At 39.5% G+C, this 26,098-nt stretch overlaps 1 protein-coding gene across 1 annotated transcript in view; it reads left to right on the forward strand.

The window, feature by feature from the left end:
• LOC124787919 (DNA cross-link repair 1A protein-like) overlaps window positions 1-23,547 on the forward strand; it is a 62,922-nt gene extending 39,375 nt beyond the window's left edge. Inside the window, exons 6-11 of the mRNA XM_047254906.1 lie at window positions 2,810-2,921; window positions 4,849-4,992; window positions 10,062-10,186; window positions 10,435-10,610; window positions 16,406-16,544; window positions 23,226-23,547. Of these exons, the coding sequence (XP_047110862.1) occupies window positions 2,810-2,921; window positions 4,849-4,992; window positions 10,062-10,186; window positions 10,435-10,610; window positions 16,406-16,544; window positions 23,226-23,419 (890 nt within the window). The 3' untranslated portion in view covers window positions 23,420-23,547. The remainder of the gene's footprint in view (window positions 1-2,809; window positions 2,922-4,848; window positions 4,993-10,061; window positions 10,187-10,434; window positions 10,611-16,405; window positions 16,545-23,225) is intronic.
• Window positions 23,548-26,098: the final 2,551 nt, after the last annotated feature.

Here is a 26,098-nt window from a genome sequence, read left to right on the forward strand (position 1 = left end):
GCTACTGAATTGTTTGAGAAAACCTGACACACGGGAAGGTCTTTGTGTGGCTTCCAGCTCATGTGGTTTCAATACTATTGAACACACTCGGGATGCCATTAAAGGAGTCGTGCTCACTTTGCAGGACCAACTGAGGTGACGCGATGGCTTGCACACTGGACATTTGTTCGGGAAGACGAGAGTTCAAATCCGCATCCTGTCATACAGATTTATGTTTTCTGTGATTTCCGTAAATCTCTCCAGGCATCCTTTGAAATGGTGTGGCTGATATCCTTCCACGGCCTCGAAATAGTCCAGCTTCTGCTCTGTCGCTAATGACCTTGATGTCAATGGTGCATTAAACCCTTAAATCTACATCTACACAGATTCTCTGCAAGCCACCATATCGTGCGTGGCATAGGGTACCATGTACTTGTGGTGTCACCGCCAGACACCACACTTGCTAGGTGGTAGCCTTTAAATCGGCCGCGGTCCGCTAGTATACGTTGGACCCGCGTGTCGCCACTATCAGTGATACCAGACCGAGCGCCGCCATACGGCAGGTCTAGAGATGCTCCCTAGCACTCGCCCCAGTTGTACAGCCGACTTTGCTAGCGATGCTACACTGACACATACGCTCTCATTTGCCGAGACGATAGTTAGCATAGCCTTCAGCTACGTCATTTGCTACGACCTAGCAAGGCGCCATTACCTGTTTATATTGAGATAGTTATTAACGAATCAACAAGAGCGATGTACACCAATAATGGATTAAAGTTAAGTATTCCAAGAACTACGTTCTTTTCTTATTAGACTCAACTCCTTTAATTGTTCCAGACCTCACGCCAGTCTGCGTGAGCTTTGAACACGTGCATTTAGCCTCCTCTAGCAACACGGTGTTGGCTCTTCTGCCAGCACTACAGTACTAGTACTTGTCATTTCCTTTCTCGTTCCACTCGCAAATAGAGCGAGGGAAAAATGACTGTCTATACCTCCATATGAGCTCTAATTTCTTATATCCTATCGGGAAAGGGTCCTATTTTGAAGAATTTTGATAAATTGTACCATTCTGATCAATAAATTAGTTTATATGGACATAGTGACATTACTTTCCAGGTAAATGTTATACTAATATACAGCTCATGATGAAAATTGAAGAGAGTGTCATGCTTCCCTTCCTTGATGTAGAGGTGTACAGAAAACCCGATGGCTCACTCAGCACAGAGTGTACAGAAAACCAACCAGTACCGATATGCAGGTGCACAGCAGCTCCCACCATTATGCAGTAATAATTACAGTAATAATAATAATAATAATAATAATAATAGCAGTAGTAATTCTGCACTACGCACTGGTGTACTGATTTAGGACACTTGAAGGTAAAGTGTAGAATCACTTCATCCTCCTACTGTATGTGCAGGGTGTCAGCAAATATGCGGAAAAGTTATCTGCCAAGTGCGTGGCAAGCCAATATATTGATGCAGCAACTAAATGTGGCATGCTAGGATCTCCAGTTCTGGACTTATAAAGTTGGCTTTGAGAGTGTTATAGTATACACTGTGAGATCTAGTGTCTAGTTAATACATGTCTTATGAAAAACAAAGGCACATATGGCTCACACGAACACAGGAAGTCAGCAGTGGTGGAACATTGCCACAGTTATATATTACACGTTTTCCATAAGCTCGCATGCTGGCTGTGAAGCCTTACCTTCAAGAGAGAGATGTGAGAGGTGATTGGAATTGTGAGGCAGCATGCCAGTATGAATTGTAAATGACAAATACAGCTCCGATCATATTGACTGACAGCCATAACTGGCCTTTGGGCTGACATTGCTCACATGGTTTCCCCACTCAAATGTGGCAATAAACATAAAGACTGAAGGCTCAGAGTGCACTCAGTTGTCTAGGCTGCCACTGTGGGAGTGAAATGGCTTGTTCCTCACTCACTGATATGAGCCAATGGAAATTAAAATAAAAAACTACTATTAATAAAGGATGTCAGTCTCAACTTCCTCCTTGAATTAAAATAGAGTTCAATGATGTTCAGGACAAAATGGCTCTAGGAGCAGGATGAAATCAACATTATATAACATTTTAAAACAGGAATGGCCAGTAGTATGAAGAGTAACTCTGATGAAGACTGTTCGCAACAGTGGTCTACAAAACAACATGACAGTGTGACCATATACTCGTGACCGTATACTCAGAAAGATGGGCATATACTCGGAAAAGTGTTACCGAATAAAAACAATAATGCAGACCCAAGTGAACACCATTGCTGATAGGACACCAACCCCTTCAAATTCCTTATAAAATCAATGTTATTTATTGAGCTAGAGGCTTGAGACAGCTTAATTTTTTGATGGAACTAAGCGTAATACCAACATTCCTCAAATTCACACAATAATTGGAATAATTAGGGAACCTTGCCCGGTCTTCTGAAAGAAACCATCCAATCAGATCACATGATTAGTTAAAAAGAAAAGAAAAACTAATTCATACTGTGTAAGATGAAAATCCAGGACATTTTACTGTCCAAAAAGAGTGCCTGGGGACATCAGGACAATTCGTCAAAAATAGGAACTGTTGTGAGAAAAGCAAGAGGGATTGGAATGGCAAAATGGAGGCATGGTAACATTTATAGTCTATTGGTGGTGACAACCACATTACTTGTTGTGTAACCGTATTGTAATGACAATTTTGTGGCTTAAAATTTTGTTTAACATTCAGCTTTTTTAAACCAAACCTATTGTGTCAACTTGCAGAGAATATTATTGTGTTATTGAAAGTGAATAAAATATATGATTGTTAATTTTTATGCTTACTAGCTGCCCTTGTCAAGAAAAAAATTGGTGTGGATGAGAAGTACTTGACTGTCCTAGAACTTAATGATGAAAGAGTGATTGGAATGGTTCGGGTTACAGCATTAGATGCAAATCAGTAAGTTGACAAATTTGTATCTCCACTTCTGCCTTACAATAAAATATATAGATGTGACTTAAATTCCACACCACTACCTTTCTAAAAAGTTAAAGTATTTTTGTTCAGTAATATTACTAATATCAAGAAGTATAGAATAAAAATTTCAAAATGTTGAAAAATTTTGTGTATGTTTCTTTTGTTGCTCTTTTATTTACACTGAGGTGGCAAACGTCATGGGATAGCAGTATGCACATGTACAGATGTCAGTAGTATCATGTACACAGGGTATAAAAGGGCAGTGCACTGGCATTTGTACTCAGCTGATCCACGTGAAAAGGTTTGTAACATGATTATGGCTACACAGTGGGAATTAACAGGCTTTGAATACAGAACGGTGGTTGGAGCTGGACACATGAGACATTCCATTTCAGAAATCATAAGAGTAAAAAGTTAAAGTATTTTTGTTCAGTAATATTACTAATATCAAGAAGTATAGAATAAAAATTTCAAAATGTTGAAAAATTTTGTGTATGTTTTCTTTTGTTGCTCTTTTATTTACACTGAGGTGGCAAACGTCATGGGATAGCAGTATGCACATGTACAGATGTCAGTAGTATCATGTACACAGGGTATAAAAGGGCAGTGCACTGGCATTTGTACTCAGCTGATCCACGTGAAAAGGTTTGTAACATGATTATGGCTACACAGTGGGAATTAACAGGCTTTGAATACAGAACGGTGGTTGGAGCTGGACACATGAGACATTCCATTTCAGAAATCATAAGAGAATTCAATATTCTGAGATTCGCAACGTCAGGAGTGTTCTGAGAGTACCACATTTCAGGCATTACCTCTCACCACGGACAACGCAGTGGCCGATGGCCTTCACGTAATGACCAAGCGTAGCGGCACTAGTGTAGAGTCTTCAGTGGCAACAGACAAGCACCAAGCCTTGAAGTAACCGCAGAAATCAACGTTTGATGTATGGCGAACGTATCCGTAAGGACAGTGCGGCAAATTTTTGCGTAAATGGGCTATGGCAGCACACGACTGACACGAGTCTCTTTGCTAACAACATGAAATAGCCGGCAGTGCCTCTCCTGGCCTGTTGACCATATCAGTTGGGCCCTAGACAACTGGAAAACCTTCAGATGAGTCCGAATTTCAGTTGATAAGAGATGATGGTAAGGTTGAAGTGTGACGCAGCCCTCATGAAGCCATGGACCCCAATTGTCAATAAGGAATTGTGCAAGCAGGTGATGGCTGCATAATGGTGTCAGCTGTATTTACATGGAATGGACTGGGTCCTTTGGTTCAACTGACTGTAAATGGTTATGTTAGGCTGCTTGGAAACCATGTGTATGCATTCTTGGACTTCACATTCCAAAATAATGATGAGGTTTTTATGGATAACAATGGACAATGTCAGTGGCTCAGAATAGTTGCTTTGAAGAACGTCCCTGACAATTCGAGCAAATGACCTGCCCATCCAGATTGCCCAAAATTAATCCCATCAAACATTTATGGGACATAATTGAGAGAGCATGTCATGCACAAAATCCTTTCATGGCAACACTATTGCACTTATGGCCGGCTGTAGAGGCATCATGGCCAATATTTCTGCCGGGTCAGTGTCAAGTTGCTGCACTATGCTGGGCAAGAGTAGGTTCGACACGATATTAGGAGGTATCCCATGGCTTTTGTCATCTCAGTGTATGCTATGTCTCTTGCATAAAAATTACAAACATTCAACTTACTAAGGAATGTACTGTATAATCTAGGAAAACCTCATTTCACAGTTTTCTTAAATGTAAGAGCGTTGTTTTTTAAAGATGTAATTTTAGCATAAGAATTTTAGTAGGAGTAAGTGGAATGACAAATAATGGATGTTTTTACCGACATGGTGATTTTTTTTCATAACATATATTCTGTTTTACTTTTGCAGTTGTCCTGGTTCAATTATGCTACTGTTTCAGCTACCTGATGGTAGAAATTTTTTACATGTGGGTGATTTTCGTTATCATGGAGTCATGAAGTCATTTCCAGCCATTCAACACTGCTCTATAAACAAGCTATTCCTCGACACCACGTAAGCAGGTTTTTTTGCTTTTTTATTGTCATCCTGTTTCTGTAAAATATTTCTTCAACCATTTTGAGTATTTTCATCACGTACTTTTGTCCAGCTCTCTTGATAGATGATGCCCTGCTTAACTAGCATTTGGAACCATGGCACCAACTACTGTTTTTCATTTTCACTACTTAGTTAACACTGTGCTCATTAATAATTTTGAAACTGAAATGAAACATGCACAGAAATTTGAAAGAGTGTTGAATTAAGGTCGGCTCTAACAGAAGGAGACAATTGACAAAAGAATTCTAATGGCCTGTGAAGTTGCAGGAATGTATGCCGGGAGGAAATTTCACATTAAAAGTGTGGGGTAGACTGAGACGTGGCACTGTCGTTGTTTATGGGAAGTGCTGTTACTAATTGTCATCTGCACACTAAAAGTTTGGGTTTGAATCTTGCTTGCTTTAAGTATTTGGATTTGAATGTTGCTGTGACATGCCAGGAAGTTATGTTTAAGTGTGTACTCTAATTCATTGTGAGAGAGATTCATTGTGGGAAAAAAATTCTGATGCTGTGGTTAAGCCATTCATCTGCCATTCCCTCCTACCATTGATGTTTCTCCATAAATTTACAAAGGAAAACCTCTGTGAAGTTTGGAGAGGGTGATAGTAGTGTAAGTGACTTAAACATTGAGTTGGCATGTGATGTGTGTTGGCATCACATAGAAAGGTAAGGATACCGGTGTCGCAGTTTTAATCTGTTGGGAGATATCGGCATCTAGGACCACTGTACTGAAACTGTTTGAATCAAATGCCGAGAGAATCATTTTCCAAGGTGAAAATACCTGTGCACAGGCAATATTTAGTTATTCCTTACGTGGAGCAGCAAGATGATGAAGTTTGGCATTTATCGGGCTTTCACCTTATTTGTTTACATTTCACGTTGATCTTGAATCCCAACCACAAATTCTGAGAAACTTTGTAAATCATCTCTGAGGATAGTAGAACAAAGATTATGCAATATATATTTCAGTCAGCTTTTATTGGTTTTTCAAAAACACACACACACACACAAAGAAAAATAACCCCTAGATTTCAGAACCACAAGCCCCCTCTTCAGGGCAAGAAAGGAAGAAGAACAGAACACATATGTGAGGGTGTGGGGTGAAATAAATAGGATAGCAAGCATTTGCCAGACAAAATGTAAAGAACAGAGGAGGAAGAGCTTAGATAGACAAAGAAAGAAATGCACGAGTAACGGATTGAAGTGACAAGAGATAAGTACCAAAAAGGTGGTAAGAAGAAGTGGGGGGGGGGGGGGGGGAATAGGAAATCAGATGCAAGAAGTGTAGTGGAAGGGAAGGAGGGGGGGAGGTGTAAGTGAGTGTAGAAGACTGATATAATTTGAAACTGGGAGGTAGTAGGGTGGAACAGTGTGTCGAAGGGAGGCCTCAGATGGATCCGGTGTTGAATCATGCTGTTGTGCGTATTGAGTAACTGAATACTAGGGTTACAGACAGTTTATCTGTGATGGTTCATTTTTTCCACTACTTTTGTGTGATTTATTTGTACATATGACAGGCAAATCTGGTAAACCAATAAGAAAAGTTAAGAAATGCACCTATGATACACAGTTTGTAGAGCAATTTTAATGTCTCATATTTTGTATGAAATCTGTGCTAGCAGATGACAGTAAGCTCCAGAAGGATTCTTACAGCCAGAAAGAGCTCAGCAGTGCCACATTCCTAACCCGTGCATCTGTCCTTTCCCTCACAGCCATTGCCACCCTTTCCTTCACTCCTTGCATCCTTTTTCTCCTTGCCCACTCTATGTGCTGCAACCCATCATCCCAGTTGAACTGTACAGTTGGCACAATTTAGTCAGCCAGAAAAAGGCAAGTGTGTGTGTATGGGGGGGGACTGATTTAGCACACTCATTTGGGATCATGCTGTGCCAGCGATAAAGCCAGAGTAAAATATTTATAACATTCCACGTATTTCATAAACGTTTTAAGACATAAAATGAGACTTTGGGAAATGGTAGCACACAAAGAGGAGGCTACCATGTTATTGCACTAACAACAGACTTTTTTGATGAGAGAATGTGATTTTTAAGGGTCATCAATAGCTAGTGAAATGAGAAATGCTATGGGTTTTGGAACAACATAAGTGAAGACATTACACGTTTAGTTTGTGCCAAGGACATGCTTTGTCATAAGTTACTGACATTACTTGTCCCCAGTTCCTCTCTTAATAAACTTAGTAAACCACTGTTTTAGAATTCTCTCACAATTGTGTCTGCACAACATGTTAGTGAGGTGATACAGCATAAATTTCCCTGTGTGTTGGCAAAAGAAGCAAATTTCAACATGGCAACAAGATAAATGTGTAGGTTTTACCCAAAATTCGCCACTCGTGATGCTTCTCTGAAAGTTCCAAATGGTTAACAAACCAGGCAAAAATAAATCACTGCATTCTCAGCAGAATTCCTTTTAGATAGTAACCAAAGCAGAAGTGATAGATCTTTTTGAATGGTCACCATGCAAGTGTGGGCATGGATGGGCTCCACTTAATATTTACAAAAAAAATGTTTAGAACGGCACTCACCCTCCAGCTCTTGGCATCTCCCCTATAGCACTTGCCCATTAATCCCCACCACTACTGCTCTCCCCACATGTGCCCTGCTGACTGTGCATCTACTGGCCACGTTATTCTGTGCTGACTCTATCTTTACTCTTACCAGTATCTGTATTCCTGCAAGGGCTTTTCATGCCCGTGGTGTAAAATAAGGTAAGCATAAACTATCGAAGGGCACTTATAAGTCATATAATACTCTACAGAAAGTTAAAAATGTAGGAAAAGATAGACTGCTACTCACCATGTAGATAAAACGCTAAGTTGCGGGCAGGCACAATTAAAAGACATCTACACGTAAGCTTTCGGCCATAGCCTTTGTCGGAAGAACAGAAACACACACCGTTCATTCACACAAGCAAGCACACCATATGATCACAACACCGTCAACTCCAGCAGCTCGAGCCAGAATGCAGTTATCAAGTGGGCTGGTAGCCGCAATCTGGAGGGGTTGGGGAAGGGGAACGGATAGCAGTGTATGGGTGGGGAGAAGCACTGACTGGCAGTATGTGCAGGGACTAGAATGCCAATGGGTGCAATGTCAGGTTGTGTGGCAGGGAGGTGGGGAAAACAGCAAAAAAACGAGAGGAGCAGGGAAAGATGAGTAGGTGTGTTGGCACAGGGTGATAAACAAAGAGTACAGGAGATGGGAATTGGGAGGAGGTGATAGGACAGAGGGGCTGGAAACTGCTGGGTGAAGGGTGTGGGGCAGTATGTTACCATAGGTTGAGGCCGGGATAATTATGGGAGCGGAGAATGTGTTGTAAGAATAAGTCCCATTTTTGCAGCGCAGAAAAGCTGGTGATGGAACAGAGGATCCAGATGTCTCAGGTAGTGAAGCAGCCATTGAAATCAAGGTTGTTACGTTTAGCTGCATGTTGTGCCACAGGATGGTCCACTAAGCTCTTGGCTGCAGTTCGGTGGTGGCTGTTCATCCTGGTGGACAGCTAGTTGGCCGGCCGCAGTGGCCGAGCGGTTCTAGGCGCTTCAGTCCGGAACCGTGCGACTGCTACGGTCACAGGTTCGAATCCTGCCTCGGGCATGGATGTGTGTGATGTCCTTAGGTTAGTTAGGTTTAAGTAGTTCTAAGTTCTAGGGGACTGATGACCTCAGATGTTAAGTCCCATAGTGCTCAGAGCCCTTTGAACCATTTGACAGCTGGTTGGTAGTCATATTAATGTAAAAAGCTTTGCTGCATGATTGCAGAAGAGCTGGTAAATGACATTGCTGCTTTTGCAGGTGGCCCAGCCCTTGATGGGGTAGGATAAACCTGTGACAGGATTGGAATAGGAAGTGCTGGCTGGGTGGATTTGGTGGGTCTTGCACATGGGTTTTCCATAGGGATAGGATCGTTGTGGCAAGGGGTTGGGATTGGGAGTGGCATAGGGATGGACTAAGATGTAGGATGATGTGGGTGATGGAACACTGCTTTAGGAGGAGTGAGAAGGATCTCAGGTAGGATGTCCCTCATTTCAGGGCACGATAATAAGCAATCAAAGCCCTGGCAAAGGATGTGGTTCAGTTGTTGGTGTCCGAGGTGTTGCTGGGCAGGATAGGATGCACTCCTTTGTGAGGGGAACTAGCATCTGAGGCCTTTTTGCAGACTGTATCTCAGGGATAGTGCTTGTCAGGAAGTTATGTATACCTATTAAATACAAGGAACTTTCTGATACAGTTAGCACTATCTTTCCTGGTTTTCTTGTTGTGTTTTTGTCTGTGATGAAGACAGGGAAGTGTTCTGCCTCGCTACTGACCAAACCACATAACACAGCATTGATGACTTTTGTAGCTGTTGTACTTTCAGTGCTAATTGTAACCAAGGAGTGTTGTGTTCCTGTATTATTTCCCTTACATTACTTCTGTTCCCTCTTCATCCAGTTAATTGCAATTTTCAGTTAACTGTCTTGTTCACCCATCTTTTTTCTTTGGCCATTCCTCTTGTCATACACAAGTCGTCAAATTCTTCTCTCTCTTTGTCTTTCCTATTCGGTGTGCTCAGTTTTTCCTCTTGCTTCTCACAGTCTTTTTTTCAGTGTGCCTACAATGCCGTCGTCATGTGATGAAATCTTAGTGATACATGTATTTTTGTCTATATCTCTTTCCTTTCCCATATTACAGTTGTACAGTCATTTATCTATTCCTGTGCATTGCAGTGACTATAGAAACTGCAGCGCATAGTTATTGGGGATGTATCACAACTGGTCATTTAATTTCTTCTGCTAGCGATCAGAAATAGTTTATATAACATTCTGAAGCAATTGGTCTGTTCAGTGCTGCTTCTATTATAGTATGTGTTGTACTACACTTCTGTAGTATTATCAGTAATAATGTTGTCATTTGTAAACATAATTTCATTATTCCTTGATGAAATCAGGAACTTTGGTAGTTGTCTGCGAAATACTTTTGCAGTTGGATTCACATTAAAGTATTCTGTCTTATAGAAATGTGTTGTTTACAGATATTGTGATCCAAAGTATGATTTTCCATCACAGGAAGAAGTTATTGCAAAGGCCATAGAAATAACAACAGTAACATTGCAAAGATGTCCTAAAACTTTGGTAGTGTGTGGAACATATCTCATTGGTAAGTTGTTCACATTTTACCTTCTAGTCATAGAGATATACTAAATGTGCAACTGTGTTTGCACAATCACAAAATTACAATTTTGAAGCTGGTGTAATATTCCTCACACAGAATTTTCTCGTACTGTCAATCACGTCATAGTATATAATATACCTGTCTCTTTGGCCACTGTAACAGTGAGCATCATTGTAATGATACATTTTATGGTGTAACCTCTAATTTTTCTAATAGGGCAGTGTTACTTTCAGGAAAGGAAAAAGTTTTTCTAGGTATCAGTAAAGCAATAGGAGCAAAACTGTGGGCACGCCCTGATAAGAGAGGTGTACTAAAATGTTTGTGTGATCCAAACATTGAAACGAGACTTGTAACAAAACCACATGAGGCTCAGGTGCATGTGCTTGCTATGAAAGAGCTCAACAGCCGGGTAAGTATTATCAGTATTTTGGTTTGATTCCATAGTATTAGATGCTTAAGGTAATTTTTCATTAGGGATATCATGATGTATGCAATACAGTAAATTTCTAATTTCCCTTTCAAAAGTTTGGGGGATACCCTCCATATTGTCAACTGATTACACATATCGGTATCGTTGAAAAACTTTATCAGTGTGCCTGAAGTTGTCCTAGTAATTTATTATTACTGGTAAGGATTACTGGATTTGACATTCAAAATCACTTTAGAAATTTTTCAATTTCATTAGGGACAAAGACTTTCACTGTGAGACATCAAGGAAGTCATCGTTCACATCTAATGCTAAATGCAACTTCTCATTTCATTTGTGTGTACATGATAGGTACAGCATTTTTGCAGAAAATAGTTGACCAAAAAGCTTTTTTTCTGAAATACCAGTTTCGGGTGGCTATACTGAGCTGACAGTATTTGCAGATGGTTCCCTATAACAGTAAAATGCAAAGTTATGTTAATATTACCCATCTTCACTTACTTTCAACTCATTTTAAAATTTCCAGAAGTACTTTCACTGCAGTTTCCAAATGTTGATGAATATTGAATTGAAGAATTCTGTACTTGCTGACTTTCGAGTAAAATGGGATGAAGATATTAAATTACCTTGAAAAATAATCTGTGGCATGGTATGCCCTTCTACATCCAAGAGGAAAATGTTATTTTTCGTGTGTCAGGGAAGACTACTTTGCTTCGTACATTGTCATTAATCATGCCCTAAGCTTTTAGAATTGTGATGAGTAACTAGTATTTAAGGGGCAACTATTTTCAGCAGAAATGCTTTATGACTTCCCTGATGTCTCATGGCAAACAAGTTGGAGTGGCACCTGTGTTCCTCACTGGTGAGACTGAAAATCTCAAAAGTGTATTTAAAGGTCAGATCGAGTAATCCTTACCCCAGTAGTAATAACCTACTAGTCAACTTCAGACACACTGATGCAATTCTTCAGCGATATCGGTATGTGTGATTGGTTGACGGTATAGATGGTACCTGTCAAGCTCTTCTTTGGCTTTAGACATTTCAGTCTTCCATTTTAACAACTGAGTCGCTTCTGAAAATAATGGCAATTTTCGCATAAAAAAATCATACTTTGGGGAGTTTTGGACATGGGACCTCTGTCACCGAACATATGCAATTAACTGACTGAGCCACAGTGACTTTGCTTTGAATACAGCCAGTTTTATCATTTAGATAGACTACTTTGGAGTCAAATTTTCCAAAAGTTGTCAGGTTCATATGTCCAAAGAAAATGTAAAGGCATCAACAGCTTCCAAAATTGTGGTGAATATACTAATTGAGGATATAATGATCCTCTCCTTGAATCCATCATAAAAAATGGCTACCACAGTTTAATGTCTGTCAAATGATCACAAAAGTCAATGCTTGGCTCCTATCATCTTCCATACAACATTTGCGTGTCATAATGACATCACATCTCACTTCAACAGCGTGCAACAAGAATCACCTCTGGAGGAAGATTGGTTGACACAGAAGTTTGTTTTTAGTGATGAAACAATGTTTCATGTATTTGGAAAGGTGAATCATCATAAGGTGTCTCTTTGGGACACTGAAAACCCACACAGGATTATGGAGCACATTCTTGATTCTGTAAGTTAACATCTGTTTGCCATGCCCTCTTCAAAAGTTTATGGACTGTTTTTCCTTGCAGAGAAAACTGTGACTGTTTCATGCATCTGTACATGCTGCAGCAGTAGTCTGTGCCACAGTTACAGTAGGACTGTGAAGAGTTAGTTTAGCAATAAGATGGTGCTCCACTACACTCTCTCTCAGACATTCGTGATTACCTCACTGCCGAACTGCCTCAGTGTTTTGTTGGACATGCTTCGCATCATAACACTCCTCTTCTTCAGAGAGACCCCCCCCACAATCATCTGACTTAACTCAGTGTAATTTCTTCTTAAGGGGTTATATCAAAGATCATGTGTTCTTGCGGCCATACCCATTTAATTTGGAAGAATTCCGAGGTCATATAATTAATGTGCTCACTGATATCGACCATGACTATCATATTGATGTTTTCCGTGTTGCAAATGGTGCCCATATTGAACACCAGTAATGTGAGTCAAAGACTTGGAGAGATGCTCCATCCTCTGATATGTATTTGTTTTCTGTATGTCTTACAGTTTTCTGACAGTCTTCTTCTGAAACTTCCAGAGGTACTTATGGATAACCTGTATGTATTTGCTGCTCAACATTTTCTCCATAAGCCATACAGTAATGAAGGTTTTTCTTCATGTAATTATTCATTTTATATCCTACCTGATATTTTCCATTATCATAACGTAAATCTACATCTACATAGCTACTCTCAAAATCACACTAAAGTGTCAGACAGAGGGTTCATCGAATCACCTTCACACTAATTCTCTATTATTCCACTCTCAAACAGCTTGCAGAAAAAATGAACATCTATATCTTTCCATGCAAACTGCAATTTCCCTTATTTTATTATTGTGATTGTTTCTCTCTATGTAGACCAGTGTCAACAAAATATTTTTGCTTTGGGAGGAGAACATTGATGATTAAAATTTCAATAGGAAATCATGCTTTAACTTCTTTGCCCCTGTAACTGAAGTCAAATTATTGTGACTGAATAATATCTAGTTACTTGGAAACTTTTGGGCAAGAGAATTCGCATCCCCAATAGTTTTACAAAATTATCTCCCACACTTCCAGGTAGAAATTTTGTTAATTTTGAATTCTCAAGTCTATAAAACACAATGATTAGAGCTTATGGTTCATAATCATATTTTGTCTAACCCTTATTGTTGAAGTCAGCACCTGGCTCTGCAGAATTCTGGCAATTGTCAACTCCGAAAATTCTTAAAATAATCAGAGGCACACTCATACGCCGTGGGGAAGCCGTCTTGGGTGCTATGGAAATTGGAAATTTGTGGTAAGGCCTTATGGGACCAAACTGCTGAGGTCATCAGTCACTAAGCTTACACACTATTTAATCTAACTTACACACACACACACACACACACACACACACACACACACACACACACACGCCCGAGGGAGGACTCGAACATCCGATGGGAGGAGCCACACGGACTGTGACAAGGCGCCTCAGACCGCATGGCTTGGGTCCTATGACATACTCGCTATGCAATGTGGTAATCAGTGCCCAAGGTATGTATCAGTTTTGATAAAGTCCAGAATTTAATTTCTTAAAATAGAGCATAAACAGCCATGGCGCATACTCTACTGATTTCCTAGGACACAAAGTTCCCTATGAGTTACGACTCACCAAATATTGCTCTGAGCCACAGACAAGGGAGAAGTTAAAATAACCATAGAATTGAACATACCTTTTTCATTCATAAAATTGTATTTTTCCAGAAATGATTTTCCTAGCTACATTTAAGTATACGTCATCATCTTGTATGAAATGAAATGTTATCATAATCCATCAAATTACATTCATTGTTCAAAATGGCAGCTTACAATAATGCTGTTAATTACAGTTCCACTGCGATCCTACTTTCTGCAATTCTCACACAGAAAGTCAGTGAGTTCCTTTTACGCGTAATGTTCCACATTATATCCGCAGAGTTTTTATATTATGAGTCAGAGCTAATCTGTATCTCACAGTCGTAATGAGTCTTTGAGCCATATAAATCTTTTGCTTGGTTATGCATAAACATTTGTTCTACAAGAGAAATGAAATGGGAAAAAGGTGATACTGCAATGCCGCAATGATTTCCACCCCAAATTCTGTATCATGTCCATGACACTATCTTCCCTATTTCTCGATAATACAAAATGTGGTGCCCTTCTTTGAACTTTGTTGATGTACTCGATTAATCTTATCTGGTAAGGATGCCGCTCCACACAGCAGTACTCCAAAAGAGGGCAGGCAGTCTCCTTAGTGGATCTGTTGCACCTTTTAAGTGTTCTACCAATAAAACATAGTCTTTGGTTCTCCTTTCCCACTGCATTGTCTTTGTGTTCTTTCCAGTTTAAGTTCTTTGTAATTGTAATTCCAAGGTATTTAGTTGAATTTACAGCCTTTAGATTTGACTGATTCATCGTGTAACTGAAGTTTAATGGATTCGTTTTAGCACTCGTGGATGATCTCACACTTTTCATTATTTAGGGTCAATTGCCAATTTTTGCACCATGCAAATATCTTTTAAATCATTTGCAATTTGGTTTTGAGCTTCTGATGACTTTACTAGACAATAAATGACAGCATCATCTGCAAACAACCTAAGGTGGCCGCTTAGATTGTCTCCTAAATAGCTTATATAGACAAGGCACAACAGAGGGCCTGTAACACTACCTTGGGAAACCATAGAAATCACTTCTCTTTTACTCGATGACTATCTGCCAATTACTACGAATTATGACCTCTTTGACAGGGAATAACGAATTCAGTTACATAACTGAGATGATATTCCATAAGCACACAATTTGATTACAACCCACTTATGTGGTATGGTGTCAAAAGCCTTCTGGAAATCTAGAAATATGAAATCATCTTAAATTAAGGCTATCAGCTTATTTTTTCAAACTATGGACATTTGAATTTTATTAAACCAACAGAGGTATTTTTATTTTTTTTTAATTTTTTTTTTTTTTTTATTTACATGTCTAGTTCTGTAGGACCAAATTGAGGAGCAAATCTCCAAGGTCATGGAACATTTCAGTACATGAAATTATAGCATAAAAGTAATAACAGAAAAAATGAAATGTTTAGGAACCCAAAAAATGTCAAGCCACCAGTTTAAGTAAATGCAATGAACAATATAACATACAAATTAGCTTAATTTTTCGAGGAACTCCTCAACAGAATAGAAGGATTGACCCATGAGGAAACTCTTCGGTTTCAGTTTGAAAACGTGCAGATTACTGCTAAGATTTTTGAATTCTTGTGGTAGCTTACTGAAAATGGATGCAGCAGTATACTGCACACCTTTCTCCACAAGAGTTAAGGAAGTGCAATCCAAATTCAGATTGGATTTCTGCCGAGTTAATACTCGGGAATTCTTGGGAATAAGCTGATATTGTTAACAAGAAATGACAGTAAAAAAATATATATATTGAGAGAGCAATGTCAAAATACCTAGACTAGTGAACAGGGGTTGACAAGAGGTTCTCGAACTTACACCACTTACTGCCCGAACTGCCCATTTCTGAGCCAAAAATATCCTTTTAGAATGGGAAGAGTTACCCCAAAATATAATACCTTATGACATAAGCGAATGAAAGTAAGCAAAGTAGACTAATTTTCGTGTTAAACAATGACTTACTTCAGACACCATTCAAATAGTAAAAATGGCAGAATTAAGCCTTTGAACAAGATCCTGGACATAGGCTTTCCACGACAACTTACTATCTACCTGAACACCTCGAAATTTGAACTGTTCAGTTTCACTAATCATACGCCCATTCTGTGAAATTAAAATGTAGAGTTTTGTTGAATTGTGTGGTAGAAACTGTAAAAACTGAGTCTTACTGTGATTTAACATTAGTTTATTTTCTACAAGCCATGAACTGCACTATTTGAAACTGAGCCAATGTTGCACAAAACATCATTTACTACCAAGCTAGTGTCATCAGCAAACAGAAATATTTTAGAATTACCTGTAATACTAGAGGGCACATCATTTATATAAATAAGGAACAGGAGTGGCCCCAACACTGGTCCCTGGGGGCACCCCCAATTTGACCGTACCCCACTCAGACCTCACGTCACAGCCAGTTAAGTAAAACATTTTTGTTTACAGGACTTGAAGGATCATCTCAAGAGCTTACAAGGGATATATTCCAATGTTCTTGCCTTCCGGCCATCAGGATGGGAGTTGCAAGACTCAGGACCCTCACTAACCTTCAAGCTAACAGCTGATGACAATGTCACTATTTACGGTAAGTCTGAAGCACTCTCCAATATATACGTATCACAGTATGGGGGCATTTCAAGGAATGGACCGGACCGAAAGTGGCAATGAGTACAGTCTTTGTGAACTTTGTACCAATTTATAGTTATGTTGATAACACCAGTGAGAGATCTAAAAGAACTCCTTTCCTAAGGAATTACGTGAGAGCCTTTTACTTCAAGTAAACTGTTTAAGATGGGCTATAAGGAGATTAGTGTAGGACACTGCCCTCCTACTTCTCACAATAATAGTCTGTTTGTGGATTTGGTTTTCAGAGATGAAATTCTTATTAGAATGAGATTGATGGAAGTAGTGAGAAATGATGTTATGGTTTTGCGAGCAGAAGGACCACATGTATTTGTAGAGCATTTACGTGTTTATAGAGGTTTAAGTTTGACTTTGCAGTACCAAGTAAACATATGCTACTTTGGAACAGTTGTGCAAAGGTATTAGAATACACACAAATAAAAGGTGTCAAGTAAAGAATTCTTCGAAGGCTGGTTCTCATGGAAAATTTATCGATCAGATTGTAATGAGAGACAAAATTGTTAAAGATAGTGTTCCATGTAAGGCCTGAATGTGTGTTCAATGCTAGTAGTTGAAATACGCTGGCCAGCCAAGGGGCAGGACAGAAGGATATTAAGGAGAAAAAAAAATGGAAAATCCAGGGTGGAGTAATGAAAATATCATGAGAAGGATAGATTGTGACTCACCGTATAGTGGAGAAGTTGAGTCACAGACAGGTGCAGCAAAAAGACTTGGCAGCCAGAGACAGAGGTCGTGGGTGTGTGAACTGCCTTGGCATGAATGTGTGTGTGTGTGTGGTCTATTTCAGAAGAAGGCCTTTTGGATGAAAGTTTATATGTTTAGTAGTTTTTGTTGTACCTGTCTGTGACTCAAGTTCTCTGCTGTATGGTGATTAGCACTCTATGTTTTTCATAATACTGTCATTTAGGAAAAACGGGTAGATGGAAAATAAGAAATTGCATCTGTAACTCTGTTAGACTTCCCACAACACCAGAACCTTGCACCTTCTTCCTTCAACTTCCTTCTGAAGATTCAAAGGGTTCTGATAATGATATTGCAGTATTGCCGCTGCCTGGACAATTATTTAGGTCATTTGACTGAAATTAGTAGATAAATGTAAAGATACTTACTTCCATATTTCATTTATTTCAATTTGTGTGTGCAGTGTGTGGTCGTATTGGAATCTGTGTGAGAAAGAAACACCCCATATCTCATCCAGTTAATAAGGTTACAGTGCTGTAAGAAGTGAGATCAAAGGAATTATCCACTTGGGATGGAAATTGGTAGATGTGAAGTACATAAACAGACAAAACGATGATTACAATTTCAGATAAAATGGATGATTTATTTCAAGAGAAAGAGCTTCAAAATTGAGAAAGTCAATAATGTGTTGTTACACCTCTGGCCCTTATGCATGTGGTTATTTGTCTTGAAATTGATTAGTAGACTTGTTAGATGTTCTCTTGAGGTATATCATGCTAAATACTGTTCAATTGGTGCATGGGATCCTCAGTTCCAAGCTGTTTGAAGGGCTCTGCTCATAATGTTCCAAAAGTTCTCAACTGGTGAGATATTTGGTGACCTTGCTGGCCAAGATAGGGTTTGTCAGGCACAAAGACAAGCAGTAGAAGAAACTCTCATCATGTGCTGGTTGGCGTTATCTTGCTGAAATGTAAGCCCAGGATGGCTCACCACAATGGGCAACAAAATGAGGCATAGAATATCCTTGGCGTACCGCTATGCTTTGAGAGTGCTGTGGATAACAACCAAATGGGTCCTGCTGTGAAAAGAAATGGCACCCCAGACCACCACTCCTGTTCATGAGGCCGTATTGTGGGCGACAGTCAAGTTGGTGCCCCACCACTGTGTGGAGCATCTACAGACATGCCTTCACTGTGTAATCTTATTGGCTGTAGTAGAATTGTCTTCTGTGATGAATCACACTTCAAATCAAGTCTTAATGACCAGCAAAGACATGCCTGGAGATGCCCGGGACAACGTTGGGATAGCAAACTTGACTGTTGACCACTGTATGGCCTGACAACCAGGCGTGATGGTATGGGGTGCCATTTTATTTCATAGCAGGACCTCTTTGGTTCTCATCTGCAGCACCCTCACACCAAGGAGGTACGTCAATGATATTCTCTGCCCTCTGTCAATGCTCTTTGTGGCAAACTATCCTATGCTTACATTTCAGCGAGACAGTGCCTGCCCGCACCCGACAAAAGTTTCTGCAGCTGGTCTTCATGTTTGCCAAACCCTACCTTGGTCAGCAAAGCCTCCAGATCTTTCCCCACATTTGGAGCATTATGGGCAGCTCGTGATTTTGAGGATCAAATGCACCAGTTGACAGAATTTGGCACGATGTTCCTCAGGAGGAGCTCCAACAACTCTGCCAGTTGGTGCCAAGCCAAATAACTGTTTGCACAAGGGCCAGAGGTGGACCAACACATTACTGATTTGCTCAATTTGTAAAGTTCTGCCTCTTGAATAAATCATAGAAGTTTTCTTCATTTGTTTTTCTGTACATGTATATCGCACGTACCAATTTCCGTCCAATGTGGGCAATTCCTTTGTGGTTCTTATTTCTCCCCACCCCCCTCTCCCCTTAGAGTGTTCAATGGAAATTTGTTGTTAATCTTATCTTTGTTGTTGGAAAGACTTATCTGCAATACTTGAAGCTGCTCCTCTCCCCCCCCCCCCCCCCCTTTTCTACTCTGGGTTTGTGAAATATTCACTTGACATCTAAAGAGGCTTATGTAGTTAGTATAGATAGATATAGCAAGGAAAATTATGGCCAAATGTAAATAATTTAGAGTAAAGGACTCTCTGAAAAGCAGAAGTATTGACTTATCAGCAGACACACAAAAGGGAATGAAAACTTTGCTAGCTTTTGGAAGAAAGCCTTTGATGAGCTAGAGTATAAACACACACACACAGGAAATTCTTTGTACAAAAATCATTTCTGCAATCAATTTCATAGCTTTGTATGCACATGGACCAAAATTTAGATACAGTGTAAAAGTAATTATCAAGCAAAGAGGATTTCAGATTTTTGCATACAAAAACAGAGTCTTCATACATTTTATTTCTGATGGCAGACTGTTGTAAAATTAATTTTTTTAGTGACCTTCGTGCCACAATACCATTGTGTGTATAGAGTTCTCACAACAAATAATCCAATATTCTTATGTAGTTGTTAGTGGTACGAATATTTGGCAGTAAAATATATGTCGGATGCCCTTTCCCTAACAAGTTATGTAATCCAAAAACATTTCAAACTACTTGCTCTCTCTTGACAGCATAACAGTTTACAAAATGGAAATACTAAGTCAACATATGTGTTACAGTATTTAGATTTTACCTTTACAAAATATAGAATAGTTATTTGTTGATATAGCTGTATAAATGTCATCTTTGGAAGTCATTTGGCTTCAAATGTTAGTACTGAATACTAGATGGGTTTTCACTAGCGAACGTTAACGTCTATTGTTACTCCAATTGGTATGCATGTGGCTCTGGTCTGTATCTGCCTCACTACATTTTTCATTTATTTGCTAGTGTTTCGGTATATTACACCCTCCTGAAGCCATTGATTTCATAGTTGTGTGGCAGTCATGGGATCCTGATCAACACGATCAGTATTATGCTGGAATGGTGAAACAGTCCTGATTGTCCATGATCTGGCTGCCCTTTCATTCTGGCATGCACTGGTAGATGTTTCTCCGTCTTACATGAGGCATAACATGACCTTCTCACAAATAGCCAATATTCAGATGTGGAAACTGCAGGTAGGAATGTCAGCAATGTAGGAAAAGACTGTTTGCTACTTACCGTAAAGCAGACACGTTAAGTTGGAGATAGGCACAATAAAAGACACTTATAGCAAGATTTTGGCCACAGCCTTCATCAGTAAAAGAGCACAGCTCATGTACACATGATCACCAACTCCAGCATCTCGGTCTGGAATGTAACTATCACATGGGATGCAAGCAGTGTGCATAAGGTGTGCTTGCTTGTGTGTAAATGGTGTGTTTCTTTTACTAATAAAGGCTGTGGCCAAAAGCTTTCTGCAAGTGTCTTTTAATTGTGCTTGTCTTCAACTTAACGTGTCTTCTTTACAGTAAGACACATTGACAGTATTCAGATGTGATTTGTGAGTGAGAAACCTGCATGGTAGTCTTCCATTACATGCAGAATGTAGAAGGTGTTTCTCCTACCTTCAGCTGTGATTTTTTCCATCATATGCAAACTCTAGAAAATGATCAAAGAGAGGATATGGAACAAAAAAGGTCTAATGAATTTATGTCCAGAAATGTATGGCTTCCATGCTAGGGACTTTTGTGTTGTCTCATTGTCACTGTAGGTTTGTACCATGGGAAGCAAGGAGAGGATGCTGGTTGCCAGCCAGTATCCTCTGTCTATATCACAAACTGCATGCATATATTAAAATAGAAAATTAGTTGACTCAAGGTAGTCCAGCTGCCGTGGTACAAGCTCTTCTGTAATAGTCCACATTAGCCTCACTGCTGGTGAAGTACACGTCCCATTATGTACACTATTCTGGTCGCTAAGTGTAGCCTGCACGTTCCACTATGGTCGCTGCGTGCTGCCTGCGACTGTCTGCAACTGCAAGTGACTGGGCTGCGACTGATGTCTCGGTGACTCACAGAATGACAGACTGGAATTGACTGGGCCCTCCAATCCGCAGCGGCGATCCAAATACTGGCGGCCAAGACGGCATTGGCAACGCCTTTCTTGCAAGACCGTTTTTGGCCTCTGTTGATTTTCTCACAACTTCTTTGCCACCTGGTGTGCTGGTGCCAACTTACACCAGCACAGAGACCATTTATTCAGTCATACTTTGTTACAGATACTGCGGTCTAATACACAGTGTACCATGCAGCCACAGTTAAAGTATGCATGGTTTCCTCCTAGAGGGTGGTACTGTTCCTCATACGTCGTGCTCTAGCACCCTCTTCTGCTGTAATAATTTGTAATGTTGTGTCTGATTCACTTCTCTAGCTGTCGCACCTTGTAATGGATGTTGATACAGCATTGTACGCAATGGTTCCATATTCGAATTGAGAGCTTTCCGACATGGTGTTTACTTATGGAAAGGCAAATGGTAGCATGCAGCAGGCAGCAAGGTTGTATCAGGAGGTCTATCCCCACTGGCAACAACCACAGCATTCAATGTTTGTAACAGTGTTTCACCGTTTGTCTGAGACAGGGTCATATCAGGAAGCAGGAAATCATGAATGACATTCCGAAAATGTTCAGACAGCAGACTTGGAAGAAAATATGACTAACACTGTGGAAGGCATCCACCGTACCAGTACCAGGCAGTTGGCCCACCAGTACAGAGTAAGCCAGACGATCATGTGGAACATTCTCCATGACAATTGTTACTACCCTTATCTCTTACATCATGTACAGGGCTTACTAGCGACAGACTTTCCACAGCAGGAACAGTTTTGTCACTGATTTCTTCACTAGGCAACCATGATTCCAGGATCTGTGTCGTCCATCCTATTACCAGATAAGGCCACCTTTTTGTGGAGTGCTATCTTCAACTTTCATAACAGTCATCTGTGGGATACTATGCACAATCCTCCTGATATGGTGACAGCAAATCATCAGCATCGGTGCAGCCGGAATGTGTGGGCTGGGATAATTGATGACCATATTGTGGGACCAGTCTTCCTTCCTTGTCACCAGAACTATCAGCGTTTCTTGTGGGTGACTTTGCCTCCACTGCTGGGAGAAATGCCATTGATGATTCAAAGGGTTATGTGACTGCCACATGATGGTGCTCCACCTACTTCGCTGTTAATGTCCGAACATATCCCAATCGTGTCTTCCCTGGTCAATGGATCAGACAAGGGGATCCAGTTGCATGGCCTACTTGTTCACTGGCTCTCAATCTGTGCAATTTCTGGTTATCAGACCATCTCATGCTGGTAAGTTTCTGGCTCATACAAATATAAACACATTTTCTCCAATTACAGTGTTGCATGGTGATTTTGCTTTTTTTGGCATAGTTTATTGAACATTTCCTCAGGCTGATTGACTCGAGCATGTTTCTGAGTTTTGCTCAAGTTGTTGTAGAATCCATCAGCAACAGATTTGTCTACAGCTAAATGTTTGTGCAAATTCAAACAGACCACAATCTTCGAAATGCTTGATGATGCCTCTTTTGTGTCAAGCCAGTCCTCTTCAGTCATGGAAAGAAACTGATGTTGGTTGGCCATCACTTAATTCATCACTGACAGGAGCATAACCAGAATGAAATTCTGTAAACCAATCACAGACAGTCTTTTCTGACGGCTATTGATTATTACCATTTGAATGAAGCTGTTCGCGACATTGTTGATAGGTGTTCATCAAAATTGTAAAAATTCATCCAATGGAACTCTTTACCTGAAATTTCCATTTTTTGACAACACTGTTTTTTAATCATTCACTGTAAACAGCCAACATGTCCAATTTCTGAGCTGTAATTGTGTTAACAATAACAAATTTTTTAAAACAGTAGCATTTTCGTCTAGTAGCTGTTTCTGAAAACTTTCATACATGTAAGTTGCATAAGAGTTACTCTTAATTTGTGCCATTAATAAATCTCTAATGTGTTTTTTTACAGGTGTCCCCTATAGTGAACACTCCAGCTATTCAGAATTACGTGAGTTTGTACAGTTTCTGCAGCCAGAACATATTGTTCCGACAGTGAATGTTGGAAAACATGCTATTTTGCAGCGATACTTTTCTTCGTGGCTGTCTCAACCAGTTTCTTCAAAAACTCAGAAGAAACTGTCCTCTTACCTCTCTGTGCAATAAATTTTATAATTTTATAGAAATTTAAAGCAGATGTTGCTTAAATTTACTTTTTATAAAATATAGTAAGACAATATGACTGTTAAAGTTTTTTACAGAATTTATATGAACTTTACGGGGTTTTATTAAATGCACCATATTACTTTCCATTTGAAAAATTGTCCTAAATTATTTTGTTATGTATTTATTTTGAATATTTTCCATTTTTACTTTCCTGTCTACATTCCTGCTTTTCTTATATTTGATATTTTGCTAATGTTGTCTGTGTTGCCTCTGGATTGCATTATCTGATAATCAATGTGGGGAACAGTGGGGTAATAGGTGTTACAAGACATAGATGATATTGCCCTTGTTGAAACTGAAATTTCTGCGGGAAATTGTCATTATGAAGGTAACTTGTACTGTTATTTTTCTGAATTTTTTCGGAATGTATAAACAAGTGGCTGGTGATAGTCAAAAGACTATTAAAGTAAGCTAGAGAAGAGGAAAAGAGTAGCAATATTCATTTATCTTCCATGTAGAAAATGTGCTAATGCTCGAAAAGGTACTAGGCATATCTATGTAAAATATAAGCAATGGAATCATTGAAGGTAACCACTCACTGTATAGCGGATGTGTAGAGTGATGGTCCAGCATATGAATCCACCTTCTCCTTCAGGGACACACATACTTTGTATCGGTATTACTAACCTAACAGATCTTTCAAGATGTTCAACCATAGGTCTCAAACAGCAGTCTAACTGCTGTCTCTACAGGATAATTGTATTGGCTGTTGATGCACTACACCAGCAAACACAACTTTTGTCTGCAAGGTAACTGCAAAGAAATCTGAACAAACGTTTTTGATAAGCTTTTAAAGAAATAAAAGAAAAGAAGTAGAAAGATAAGCTTTTCAATATGCTAATTTGAGCCAGTTTATGATAATTCAGTTTTTAAGTGAGTAAGTAGGAAACAAAGTGATTCTATACTGCCCTGATCATTAACTAAAATAGGTCATAATAGGAGATGTATTGATGTGGAAGGAAAGATGTGCCCTCTTACTGGTTTTTTGAGCTTTTTTTTTTTCGTTATACATGCCATTAAGTGGCAAATAAGATAATTCTGTTTATTTATTTCATGATATATTTTTTTTCTGGTGGACAATGCTGATACACCATCAAAAACCAGCTGCTGTGGTTATGTTTTGTGTCTGCCTGCAAAGCCTCATATTTAGCCTCCATTATTGTTATTCTGATTATCCTGCAGGGGAAGTAATCATGTGTTCCAGTGCATTTTATTGTGTTTCTATCAAGTGTTGTGTGTCACTTTCACGAGGTCAGTGATATTAGAAAATATACTATCTAGCTCGTAGCAGGCATATAATGGAAATCAAACAATGGAAACTCCAGGATGGAATGGAACAATATTATGAAAACGGAAGTTGGTACTCACCATATAGCTGAGATGCTGAGTCACAGACAGGAACAACAAAAAGGCTGTCACAAACAAATAAAGCTTTTGGCCATTAAGGCCTTCATCAGCAATAGACGTACACACACACTCGCAAACGCAACTCACACACACGATCACACTATCAGGCAACAGAAACCACAGTTGTGCCTGTCTGCATATAATGAAAATATTTTTTTTTCTCTATTACCTGTTCATTATTACTTTATTGTATCTCCAGTGTTTTATGTGGAAAACCCTAAGTATGCCTTGCCCTTTTTTTATTCTCACTTGTAATTTGCTCTACTGTTCATCAGGTATATTAATAACTCACTTAGATTTTTACTTTGATCACCTCCCTCACTTGATGCATAAAGAAAAACTCAAATCTCTTACCTTGAAATGCTAATCTGCCTTCATACATAATCAATAAATATCGGTATTAACCTCCACTGCCCTCGCAGTGTCAAGGTCTGCAATCCAGAACAGCAATGTCCTCCAGTCACCAAGTGGTTGCTTTTTCATCAGTGGAATACCATCAGTTAATACACTGACGCAAAAAAAGTCGCCACACCAAGAAGGAGTTGTGCGACATAAACGGGATTTGCTAGGTGTGTTTCTACATCTGAAAGATGATGTCTATTCAGATTTTGTGCCAGTCGCATAAGGGTGGTGCCAGTAACACTGCTATGAGGATGCAAATCAGGTTTGCTTTAAATACACGCTGTAACGATTGTGAGCATTAGTTACTTTTGAGATTGCATGTGATGAGTGGACGTTAGTCAAGAATGCGTTTAAGATGGCAAAGACACCATTATCAACACCTCACTGAGCTTGAATGAGGTCATATAATAGGGCTATGAGAACCCTCGTGTTCATTATGTTCATTGTGGTGATCATGAGAATCTACAGTCGCAAGAAGACCAGACTATGGACAGTGACGTGGCAATACCAAGAGAGCAGACCATTGTGTTCAATGTATGGCCCCGGCGCATCGTAATACATCTGCAACAGCAATTTCAGCAGCAGGTGGCACCACAATGACACAACAAACTATTACAAATCGAGTACTTCAAGGACAGTTCTCATACATATATCTTGTTGCATGCATTTCACTGACCCCAAACCAATGCTGAATGCACCTTCACTGAAAATTTTATGTCAGTCTGGTGATTCGTCCTGTTGTGTTGCCATTCAAGAACAACATTCCAGGTTTTTTTTTTTTTTTTTTTTTTTTTTTTTTTTTTTTTTTTT

This window comes from Schistocerca piceifrons, chromosome 3, assembly GCF_021461385.2.
Source record: "Schistocerca piceifrons isolate TAMUIC-IGC-003096 chromosome 3, iqSchPice1.1, whole genome shotgun sequence".
Lineage (NCBI taxonomy): Eukaryota > Metazoa > Arthropoda > Insecta > Orthoptera > Acrididae > Schistocerca > Schistocerca piceifrons.